A 12,894-nucleotide genomic window follows, 5' to 3' on the forward strand; every position below is an offset into this window, starting at 1 on the left:
GATCTATAAATTCCACACAACCCCTATCAAAACCCCAGCTGCCTTTTCTGTAAAATTGACAAGCTGATCCTAAAATGTATATGGAAATGCAAAGAACCCAGAATAGCCAAAACGATGTTGAAAAAGAACAAAGCTGGAGGAATTACAGTTCCTGATTTGTAAACATATTACAAAGCTACAGTAATCAAGACAATATGGTGATAGGATAATCAAAGACATAGATCAGTAGAACAGAATTGAGAATTCAGAAATAAACCCTTTCATTTATGGTCACCTGAGTTTGGACAAAGGCGTCAAGACAATTCATTGGAGAAAGAACGGTATTTTCAACAAATAGTGCTGGGATAACTGGATATCCCCACACAGAAGAATGAAGTTGGACCTCTATTTCACACTGTATACAAAAATCAGCTCAAAATGGATCATAAATCTAAATTTAAGAACTAAAACTATAAAACTCTTAGAAGATAAAACAGGGAGTAAACCTTTGTGACGTGGGCTTAGGAAATGATTTCTTAAATATAACAAAAGTATAGCAAAAAAGAAAAATAGACTTCATCAAAATTTAAAACTTTTGCACTTCAAACACCACCATAAAAAAAAGTAAAAGGACAACTCCCAGACGAGAGAAAATATTTTCAAATAGTATCTGACAAGGGACCTATATCTAGAATATATAAACAACTCTTACAACTCAATAATAAGATAATGCAATTAAAAAATAGGCAAAGATTACTCAGAAATAAAAAGGAATGAACTATTCATACACGTAATAACCCAGTGGACCAAGCATCATGTTTAGTGAAAAGAGTTAATCTCAAAAAGTTATGAAGGGGACTAGGATTTGTCACCCCCAAAATACGCTACTTTGGCGTAACGATTATTTTGAGCTGAAGGGAAATGAGAACCAACAGATACAGGAAGAGTTAGTTCTCTGTACTTCCCTTAACCCCCTAGAAGCAGGGCATAAATTTCCCTTTGGGAAAGTGTCCCCCTCTCCCATACAAGGAGGAGGACAGCAAGTCTTATCACCTGAGACAGAAAGTAGGCACTGAGATGAGTTTGCATACACAAATCTTACTAAAATAACTCTCATCTTCCACTAGTTTCCCTATATATTTCCTAGTCACTTCTTCACATTTCTTCATCCCTTGAAGCCCAAACTCTCTTTCTTTTATAAAAAGGGAATATAAGCCCCCAAGTGTAGCAACTTCTTTGAGTTTCAATTCTTTTCTGTTAATACTCATGCAGGCAAAATATTAATAAAAACTGTATGCTTCTTCTCCTGTAAATCTGTCTTCTGTTAGTTTAATTCACAGGCCCCCAGCCACTGAACCTAAGAAGGTAAAGTTTTTTCTCCCTGACAGTTTCATACCACATGATTCTACTTATAACATCCTCAAAATAACAAAACTATAGAAATGAAGAACAGACTAGTGGTTGCTAGAGTACAGGACAGAGATGAGGAAGGAGGGGTGAATACAAATAAGCAGCATGAATGAATTCTTTTGTGATGATGAAGGAGTTCTATATCTTGATTGTGGTGTTGGTTACACGAATCTATACACGGGACAAAACTTCAAAAAACTAGACATGCACACACGTGCATATCTTTTAAAATGGTGAAAACTGTAGTCTAGTTAATATTAATGTACCAATGTAAATTTCCTGGTTTTAATAATGTACTACCACTATATAAGACGTCACTTAAAGGAAACTGAGTGAAGGATACATAGGACTCTATGAACTATTTTTCCCTTTGTACTATTTTTGAAACTTCCTGCTTTTGAAAAATGGAATAAAACCTTAAAATATTTATTTTCCCATTAGTTCTTTATTTAAACTTAATACTTTTGGGATAGCCAGGACAATATCTTTAAAATTTTATAACAACTTTGTTCTGCCCTTCTGGTCAAGCTTTTTATTAAGAAGAGCAGAAGATAAAATAATCAAACATGCAAAAATTTAACTACAAAAATCTTCACCAATATCAAAAAATTAGAAATAACCTAAATAACCAACAATTGAAAATAGGTGAAATAAATTGTTACAACCACACGAATGGAAGTCTATGAGGCCATTAAAGCTCATGTTGTAGAACAATATTTAATGGCATAAAAATGTGTTTGCATATGTTATTAAATTTAAATATCACTGCATGATCACAGTTTTATTTAAGACAATTGTACTTATATACTTGGAAAGAAGAATATATACCAAAAAAAAAACTTTTTTTTTCAGAAGAGTTTTTTGGGTTAGGTAATTCAGTTTATATCTTTTTTTTGAGGAAGATCAGCCCTGAGCTAACATCCATGCTAATCCTCCTCTTTTTGCTGAGGAAGACCGGCCCTGAGCTAACATCTATTGCCAATCCTCCTCCTTTTCTTTCCCCAAAGTCCCAGTAGACAGTTGTATGTCATAGTTGCACATCCTTCTCGTTGCTGTATGTGGGACACGGCCTCAGCATGGCCGGAGAAGTGGTGCGTTGGGGCACGCCCAGGATCCGAACCTGGGCCGCCAGTAGCGGAGCGCGCGCACTTAACCGCTAAGCCACGGGGCCGGCCCTAAAAAAAAAAAATTTTTAATGGGCAGTGTAGACATTTATTCAAAGAAGATAGATGAATGACCAAAGAAGATATACAAATTGCCAATAAGCACATGAAAAAATGCTGAACGTCATTAGGCATTAGAGAAGTACAAATCAAAACCACAATGAGATACTACTTCACACCCACTAAGACAGCTAAAATAAAAAAGACAGGCAATAAGAAATACTGGCAACAACAACAAAAGAAGATATAAGATATAAAAAAGAAATACTGGCAAGGATGTGGAGAAAATGGAACTTTTATCCATCACTGGTGTGAACGTAAAATGTTGCAGCCACTTTGGAAGATACTTTGGCAATTTCTCAAAATGTTAAAACATAGAGTTACCATATGACCCAGCAATTTCATTCCTAGGTATGTACTCAAAAGAATCGAAAACATATGTCCATGCAAAAACCTGTCCACAAATGTTCACAGCAGCATTATTGATAACCGCCAAAGTGAATACAACCCAAGTGTTAGGCAACTGATAAACGTATAAACGAAATATCCAATACAATGGAATGTTATTCGGCCATAAAAAGGAATGAAGTACTGGTTACATGCTACAACATGGATTATCCTCGAAAACATTATGCTAAGTGAAAGAAGTCTTATGAGGCCACATATTTTAAGACTCCATTTATATGAAAATTTCAGAACAGGCAAATCTATAGAGACAAAAAGTTGGTGAGAGTATGAGGAAGGGAGAGAAACTAATGAGTAGGAAGTTTCTTTTTGGAGTGATTAAAATGTTCTAAATTAGATTTTGAGATGGTTGGCCAACTCTTAAATACATCAAACTTCACTGAATTGTATACGTTAAATGGGTGAAATTTTGTGGTATGTAAATTATATCTCAATAAAAGTATTTAAAACAAGGGCTCAGAAATCAGCAATGCTGGAACTAAAATGCGAAGTAGTAATGTCTTCAAAATTCTGAAGAAAAATTATTTCTAACCAAAAGTTCTATACACAGCCAAATTACCAATCAAGCATGAGGGCAGAATAAATGCATGTTTAGTTATACAAGAAACCAAAACATTTTCCTCCTATACATACTTTCTCATGGAGCTACTAGAGAATATGCTCCATAACAGTTTGCAAAGGAGACCTAAAAGAGGAAGAAATGGTAGAAAAAATAGTTGATGCAAAATAGAAGAATGACAAAACAAATGCTCACTACAAAGGTAAAGGAAGATACCAATGTGACAGCTATGTGATAGATCTAGAAAACAAATCCTCCAGGTTGGTACAGATCAAAAAAATGCCAAGAGACATTTCTACAAGAAGATGAAACTGATTCAAGATGCATCTGTATATGATCAGAGAAAATTCAGACAACTGGCAAAAGAGCTTGGGGTTTAACTGGTGATAAGCACACAGAAAACTTTAGAAGAAAATCTGGCTGAATAGATGACTTAGGACTAGGGAAGAATTTTTTAAATAAGTTATAAAAAGGACAAATCATAGAGAAAAAACTACCTACATTAAATTTAAGAATTTTTGTTCACCAAAAGTCACCACTGAAGAAAATAAAAAGATAAGCTACAAATTGGGAGAATGTATATGTAACATATAACTGAAATGGGAACAGTATATAAAATTTATAAAGAATACTTTTAAAAAAAGAAATAAGGGCAAACAAAAAACAGGTATTTCAAGAAGATACAAGGATGGCCATAAAATATATAAAAATATGTTCAACATTATTAATAAGCAGGGAAATACAAATTATAATTACAATAAGATACCATTTTATAACAATTAGATTGTCAAAAGTTAAGAAGTCTGACAATAAGTTGTGCTGGCAAAGAATAAAGCAAATGGAATTTTCAGCTGCCACTGTTAGTGTACATTGGTACAACTACCTTGGAAAACAATTTGGGATTATCTTATAAAACTAACATTCACATATCCTACTGAACTAGCAGTTCCACTACTAAGTACATATCCCAGAGATTTAATAATAGGTGAACCAGAAGATTGGTATGAGCATGTTTAAAGTAGCACCATTCGTAATAGTAAAAAAACCACCCACATACCCACTGACAGGAGAATGGACACATCAATTATGTATATTAATACCATGTAACTTTTTTTTTTTGCTGAGGAAGATTCCCCCTGAGCTAACATCTGTTGCCAATCCTCCTCTTTTTTTTGTGCTTGAGGAAGATTAGCCCTGAGCTAACATCTGTGCCAATCTTCCTCTATTTTATAGGTGGGTCGCCGCCACAGCATGGCTGACAAGTGGTGTAGATCTGCGCCTGGGATCTGAACCTGCAAACTCAGGCCAACGAAGCAGAGTGCACCAAACTTAACCACTAGGCCATGGGGCTGGCCCTCCATGTAATTTTTTTATTGTGGTAAAATATACATAACATAAAATTTACCATTTTAACAATTTTATTTCTTTTTTTATTGAGATACAATTGATATATAACATTATGTTAGTCTCAGGTGCACAACATAATGATTCAATATTTGTATATACTGCAAAATGATCACCACAGTAAGTCTAGTTAACATCTATTACCACACATACTTACAGATATTTTTTTCTGTGATGGGAACTTTTAAGATCTACTCTCTTAGTGACTTTCAAATATATAATACAGTATTATTAACTATAGTCACCATGCTGTACATTGCATTCCCAGGATTTATGTATTTTATAACTGGAAGTTTGTGCCTTGCGAGCACCTTCACACATTTCACCCACCCCCAATCCCCTGTCTCTGACAACCACCAATCTGTTCTCTATCTCTTTTACCAACTTTAAATGTATAATTCAGTGGCATTGAGTATATTCACATTGTTGTACAACCATCACCACTTTCCATCTCCAGAATTTTTTCATTATCCCAAACTGAAACTCTACACCCTATAAACAATAACTCCCTATTCTCCCAATACCATGCGATTTCTTTATTATTCTTTCTTGTGGTAAAACACACACAACATAAAATTTACCATTTTAACTATTTTTAAGAGTACAATTCAGTGGCATTAAGTACATTTATTGTTGTGCAACCATTACCACTATCCACCTCCAGAACTTTTGGCCAAACTGAAACTTTGTATCCATTAAACAATAACTACCCATTCCCCCCCAAAGCCATATAATATTATACAGCAATAAAAAGAACAAACTACATGCAACAAGATGGGTGAATCTTAGACGCATATTGTTGAGAGGGAAAAAAGTCACAGAAGACCATATACTATACATTAGTATTTCTGTACAACTCAAAAACTAGCAAAGCCAAACAATTTATTGCTTAGAAAAACATACATTTATCATAAAACTTTTTTTTTAGAGCACGGTAATGATAAACATAAAATTATGGATAGCAGTTACCTGTGGGGAAGAAGGGAGAGGAAGGATCAGAAAGTAATATAAAAGTGGCTGCAGCAGCATTAATAATCTTCTGGTTCTGAACTTGGGTGGTAGGTTCATTTTGCTGGTATGCTTCCTAACGTACACATGTTTTATATATTCTCTTGCATCAAATGAGACATTAATGTATAAAGACTGAATAGGAGCTTCCCATTAAACATGTATATTGAACATTTATGTACCATTTCAAATCCTCTCAGTCTTACCTCTTATTTTAGCTACTGCTATTGCAAACAGTACTGTGACTAGCTACACACACATATTTTGTCCAGTTTCAAGCAGATGCTACTGAGAGCACACATATTTTGTCCAGTTTCAAGCAGATGCTACTGAGAGCACATGGTTTCAGACTCCAGACACTTGCCTCTTGTTTGATGTAGGCTTCTACTCTGCACTTACACATGCATAACTCTCTAGAACTCCTTCCTTCTTTCTTCCCCAAGGCAAACAGATGGTCCTGCGATACAAATCATTAGGCTTCTCAGTTGGTCCCACAGGGTTGAGCAACCGTTAATTACCTCATTAATGCATTCTTGCATGGGTTCTCCATCCTTCTCATTTATATTTCCATATCGCCACTCCACTCCTGTGCCCTAGGATAACATTCTTAAATAAGCTACATTCTTATTTACCACTAGGTGTCTGCTTAAGGGAAATAAGCCTCCATGGCACACTGAACTCAATTGTTTATCTCAGCCCCCAGTTGAAATACCACTGAAATGACAAATAAGTTACAAATTAACAAGAACAAAGAGTAGGAAGAAAGACTATGCAAGGGACAAGGAGTAGTAAAAGTTTAAAAGTTGATGGACATGTGATAAAAGATGCAGTAGACCAGAAAAAGTTGAAATCTAAATTTATATGTATGTGAGAATCATAGAAAAGGAGGGGTATATATGTGTATGTGTAATTGAGAATATATATACTTGTGTGTGTGTATGTGTGTGTGTGTGTGTAGAAACTGGGTTCAAGAGTGGTAAAGAAACTAAAACAACAAAATGCATGTAGATTCTCATTCAGAACTCTGGAAACGCTCAGGTACTAGAGATAACTGGCACCACTGCAAGGGTGCTGTTGAATGGGGTCAAAAATAGGAAGATAGGTTGAAACTCTTTGAAATGAGCTAGACCCTTACCCTTACCCTATATAGTGAAATAACATTCCCTTTCTCACACCTGCAGAAGATGGGAAATTTACTTTATAGAGAAGTTGGAAACATAGAAGCTCAGGAGAAGTTAGGGACATTAAGCACAGCTAAAGGCAGGGGTGAGGTGCCACAGTGAAAATAGGAGGAATTAAGTTGAAGTACGCATATGGAATCATGAGAAGCCCAGCAATACACCTAGAACATTAGCAGCCAGATTTATAACCTGTAGGCAGACAAACAAGAGAAACAATCTAACTAACCCAAGAGAAACAATCCAGAGATAGGACATTCAGAAGTCATCAACTAAATGGCAAGGTCTCCAATCAATTACAAACTATAGCTCTAGCCCAAGTATTACTTGAGTGTATCTGTGGATCCAATGATTTATTCTCTCTCTCTAGATGAATGTTTCTCAGGAACCCCAAGGTAACACGTCCAAGGTGAAACTTTCATTCCCCCCTCAAAACTATTGCTTCTCTAATATTCCTGGTCCAAGAACTAAGCCAGAAATCTAGAAATCATCCTTAATTACTCCCTTTCCTCATCCAATATATTTCACAATTTTTATACAGACATACAGATTCTCTCCTTCTCTTTCCTTCCCCCTCTCTTTTTTTTTTAAGAAACGAAGGCATACCAGAGTTACAATCAGAGAATAAGAAGATAAGATGGGCCAAGAACAAATTTTTGGTGACTAACACATCAGTGCTCTTCCTCCTACATGCTATAGAAAGGCCTAAGGCAAAGCAGAAAGGTTTTACTGGTATTTTACACACTAAGTAACAGGAAGAGTCGCAACATTAGAATGGCAGGCTCAATGGTGAACTAGAAGATTGGAAGTGAAAGAAAACAAAAATAGGCTGTGCCGTAGAAAGAGACGACAATCAATGGGACAATAGGGAGAACGGAGAAGCTCTGTGTGCACTTAAAAATCTTTGTACCAGTTGGTTGTTTCAATGAAATGACTTGACATAGGTAATCAGATTTTCCAGGAGCTTCCCTTAGCTTAGCACATTGCTACTAAGATTGACGGCATATACAATGTCTTTGTTTTGTTCTCTATACAGACTTATTCCTTGTATATTAGATCACTGTTATATATTTATTGCATACATATAAAAATTATTTGCACAGAGATCCAATATACATTTCTCATAAATTCTGAATCTTCAAAAAATAAAGTGAGACACACATAGATTCTCTCTTAATTTTCCTTCTTAATATAGGTTCAGAGCCAGCCCTAATGGCCTAGTGGTTCAAGTTTGGCACTCACAGCTTCAGCGGCCCGAGTTTGCTTCCCGGTTGTGGAACCACACCACCCCTCTGTCAGTTGCCATGCTGTGGCGGTGGCTCACGTAGAAGAACTAGAACAACTTACAACTAGGATATAGAACCATGTACTGGTACTTTGGGGAGGGAAATATATTTTTATATATAGGTTCACATGAATGCATACCCACCAGCACCACCCCATTCCAAGCCATCATCTCTTGCCAGAACTACTAGTCTCCCTGTATCCAATCTAGTGCCTCTCCAAATCATTCTCCATAAAGCAACCAGAGAGATTCTTCTGAAATGTCAGTCAGTCCCCTGTTTAAAAGCATTAAATAACTTCTCATTACCCTTAAGATGAAATCCAACCTCTCCAAATGGCTAACAAAGCCCTATGTGAATTAGCCCATGATGATTTTTCCTCAAGTCAACTCTCATCACTTCTCTCTTCATACTCATATTCTTTTAATTCTTTATTTGTGCCATGCTCTCTCTTTTTGCTCCTGGACCTTCATAAAGGTTGCTCCTCCACCTGGAATACATCACTCTCCTCTTCACAGGGCTCACTCTTACTCTTCCCTCAGACAACAGTTTGAAAGATTCTTTTTATGAAAAACTTTTCTGATGCATCTGGCCCCACATCCAATTCTTTAAAAATAGTATCAACATAAAAATTAAATTAAATAGTCCTCCTATATGTTTCCATAGTGTCCTATATTTCCTCGATCATATCACTTGTCAAATCTATCTTACAAAGTATGGAATCTCCAGTTTCCACCACATGACCTAAGTATTAAGTCATGTACTTACTTAGCACTAAGTACTTATTAAATAAACAAATGATCTGCCAGAACTATAAGTTGTATGTGTCTTAACTTATCTTTTTATTTTTCTCTCAAGAACTATCTGACATTCAGGAATAGACATAATGTGCAAATAACGCCCAAGTAAAAAAGCCATTAATTTTTAAAAGAAAGACCAACAAAACTATGTAAAAACACACAAATATCATTTAGGATAAAAGACAAACTATGTTTTAAAGTGAAGAAACTTGGAAGAGACTTTTGAAATGACTACATAATACTTAATGTTTTAAATTTATACTAAAATGTAAGTATTATTTCATAATACCTATAATTTGCTATTATTATATAAATTGCTAATCACATACACCTGCTTACATTAATATCCAAGGTCTATATTTTTCCTAGAGAATATGGTAAACAAAATACATACTAAGACATGAAGGAATGCCATGAGATTTATCTAGCTGTAACATACGAGAAGTCATGAGAAATCACTTCAAGCTGTTTAATGTGACATCAAGTCATACTGGTTCCAAGAGAACCTTGAAATCCACTCATCTTTATAAATCATGTTAAATATGATCATTTCTAAATCAACCTCAGTAATAAATTATTTGACTTTTTACCCTTAAGAAAAAGTGTTTACTTTGGTTCTCATTGTTGCATTTTATAATACAATGTCTCAGATGATAAGTAGTCATTTGCCCAGATCAAGAGGAAAAGTTTAATTTAAACAAAAATAATGCTTTAGACAGTGAGTTTTTAGTTGTATTAAGAATAAAAATCAGGATCCATAACATGCTTACATATTTGACTCTTAGAGGATAGGTCTGTCTCAGTCCTCAAATACGTGGATATCAATACAGTACAAAGTGCTACAGGATGGTGCCATAACCCAAGAGTTTTAATGAGACTTACTCTTGTTCCTTAATGCCCTGAGATTAGCATTATAGTACAACAGACATCATTTAATTAAAAACCTACCATATACTTCTACAATGTACAAAATTCATTATGGACTTATCAACAATAAAATCTAATGATATACACTCCTGTTTCCTCCTAGATAAGTTTTCAAAGGCATTTTTTTCCAATATAGTCTGGTGTATTTTGTTCTTCACAAATTCTGCTCTACAACTATTCACTTACAAGAGCTTTTCCACCTAGGAATAAATGTGTCTTTGGCTACTAATGCAGTCTTTTTAGTTATTCATATTAAGGGTCAGTTCAGTAGCCTCTATAGAGCATTTACCATGTCGGCTTCATGACACGTAATCATAGGCTCTGTACTTTTTCTCAAATCATATTTTGATATAAAGACATTTGTTTTCAGTTTATACCCTCTTACCAAAAAAAACTGCTTTCTCAACTTTAATGAAAGTTTTATCTCTCACTTGAGGAATATTTTCACTGGCTAAAAACAGTTTTACTATTTGCATTTTCTTGTTTTTATATAGACTACATCAATTCTTAGTCCTAGATCACCACTAAATTGGACATTCCACTCTTTCATTTAAGAGTCACTTCTTAGGAGAATTCCATAGGAAAGGTCCAAAAGACTCCACTTAGTAGATACAAGCTATTGATTTCATGGCTGATCTGATTTTATAAGTATCTACTATCCTAGCCTCCTCCTCTTCTCACCAATTTTCCCTAAAATAAATTCACCAATACAATAAATACAATCTGGAAGGATCTCTTGTTAAAGCTGCTAGCTGGCCTTTTCCTGATAACAACACTTCAATGCTACATCTTTCTTTATTGTATACAAAGTTAAAGAATCAAGCTGATGTGATCAAGTTCCCTATAAAGAAGAGTCTCATAAATGAGCTTATATACATATCCTTATAAAATTAGTTTATCATTCCATGAGTGCCTAAACTCAGTTAATTGCATGAGCCCAGACCAACACAATCAATCTTAAACCAAAATATTAGACTATCCCAACTGATGCATAAAAAACACAAGCCCAGGGGCCAGCCCGGTGGCATAGTGGTTAAGTTCGCACACTCCACTTTGGCAGCCCGGGGTTCACAGGTTCAGATCCTGGGCGCGGACCTATGCACCACTTATCAAGCCATGCTGTGGCAGGCATCCCACATACAAAAAAAAGTAGAGGAAGAGGGGCATGGATGTTAGCCCAGGGCCAATATTCCTCAGCAAAAAGAGGAAGATTGGCAACAGATGTTAGCTCAGGGCTAATCTTCCTTACCAAAAACAAACAAACAAACAAACAAAAAAACCACAAGCCCAGATAGATCACTTCAGGTATCCAAAATTGAAAGTACAAAGAAACACAAACTAGGAATTAGGACAGTTATAACCATTAAATCGCTTTGGGAAATGAGGCAAGACAGTTTCCTTTTTCTATCCAAATCAAGAAAATGGGTTCCTTAAGTTAGGGATATCTAATGACCAGGGTGAGAATACTGCCAATAGACTGAATTGAAGGTACAGAGGTCACTAGAATCATGATTTAATTTGTCGTTGGGTAAAATTTAACATGCAAATACAGCGGCAAATTTCATCTTAGCCAAGTATCACTGTTAAGAAAACAAAATGCATACACTATAAAGATAGCAAGTAGTTCGATTTGCTGGCATTTAAGATGAATATAGTTGAGGTTGGAAACTTGGGCTGATAGCTCTTGCATGTGAGACTAGTGAACTTAGACTTCTTTTAACAAGCATTAAAGAGTTATAATTTTATAACTTAAGCAGAGAAGCGACAATATAAATTATAAAGATATAGGAACTCAAATTGGAAAAAACTACTCAATGAAGTTACACTTTAATTTTAATGACACACTATCTTTATTTCAGGGCAATCTTAAATACCTTAGTCTTAATAGTTTTGTTAACTCTAACCTTATTAACTTATCATACCATTTATAAATGCTTTAAGAACTGAAAAACAAACTAGGCATGATTTTCTTCATATTTTTTAAGCCACAAAATTATTAATAAGAATTCTAGTTATTTCTTCTATACCTCCTTGAAAACATACACCAAACATACTTACTGTTGGTTTTTTTCATTTAGAGTATTCATGCCCTGGAGATCAGAAAGAGGTGTTCTAGGATTTTTCCGGGTTATACCTAGCATATAAAAAGCAGAAATTTTCAAGTCAATGCTAAGAGAAAATAAACATAAAACAATTTTTCTAAGGGCAAATGAAACTAATGTACTTCGATAGTAAGTATTTGCTAAACATGTCAGAAACATCTAAATAATAATATGAACCAAGCCCCATGACGGTTACTTACAAATCTGACTTAGCCAACAATGAACCCAATTAGGAAATTTAATAATAAATTTTTTTATTCCTTCTCTTACTTAAACATTATCAGAAAATACAAGGGTAACTGGGCTGAAGGTCTAGAAGGGTACAAGCTCATTTCTCATATTCAAAAAATTCCTAATGATTTCTTTGCATCATTTTTCAGTAATAAATACATTGCTGACGTGGACCACAGATTTTAGAGATCAATTAATCTTACATATAAAGACACTGAGAATCAAAGACGATAAATTGTTTCCTTTAAGGATTACCAATATTTTTTAAGTTATAATTTTCTTCAAATTATATGATAAACATTAAGCTCTATAAGCATAAAGCTATCAATTTTCATAACATACACACACACACACACACACGCAAAGACATTTAATATAGGTAAGA

The 12,894-nt window shown here is 34.9% G+C and overlaps 1 protein-coding gene across 16 annotated transcripts in view; it reads right to left on the reverse strand.

Annotated features, from left to right (window-relative positions):
- The window catches only part of MYO9A (myosin IXA), a 273,318-nt gene that overhangs the window by 107,686 nt on the left and 152,738 nt on the right, over nt 1–12,894 (reverse strand). For all 16 annotated transcript variants that reach the window (XM_087428635.1, XM_087428628.1, XM_014780883.2 and 13 more), the window contains one exon: nt 12,235–12,310. In XM_087428635.1, the coding sequence (XP_087284761.1) occupies nt 12,235–12,310 (76 nt within the window). The remainder of the gene's footprint in view (nt 1–12,234; nt 12,311–12,894) is intronic.

This window comes from Ceratotherium simum, chromosome 3 (assembly GCF_057802395.1).
Source record: "Ceratotherium simum simum isolate JZ-2026a chromosome 3, ASM5780239v1, whole genome shotgun sequence".
In the NCBI taxonomy this organism is placed as follows: Eukaryota; Metazoa; Chordata; class Mammalia; order Perissodactyla; family Rhinocerotidae; genus Ceratotherium; species Ceratotherium simum.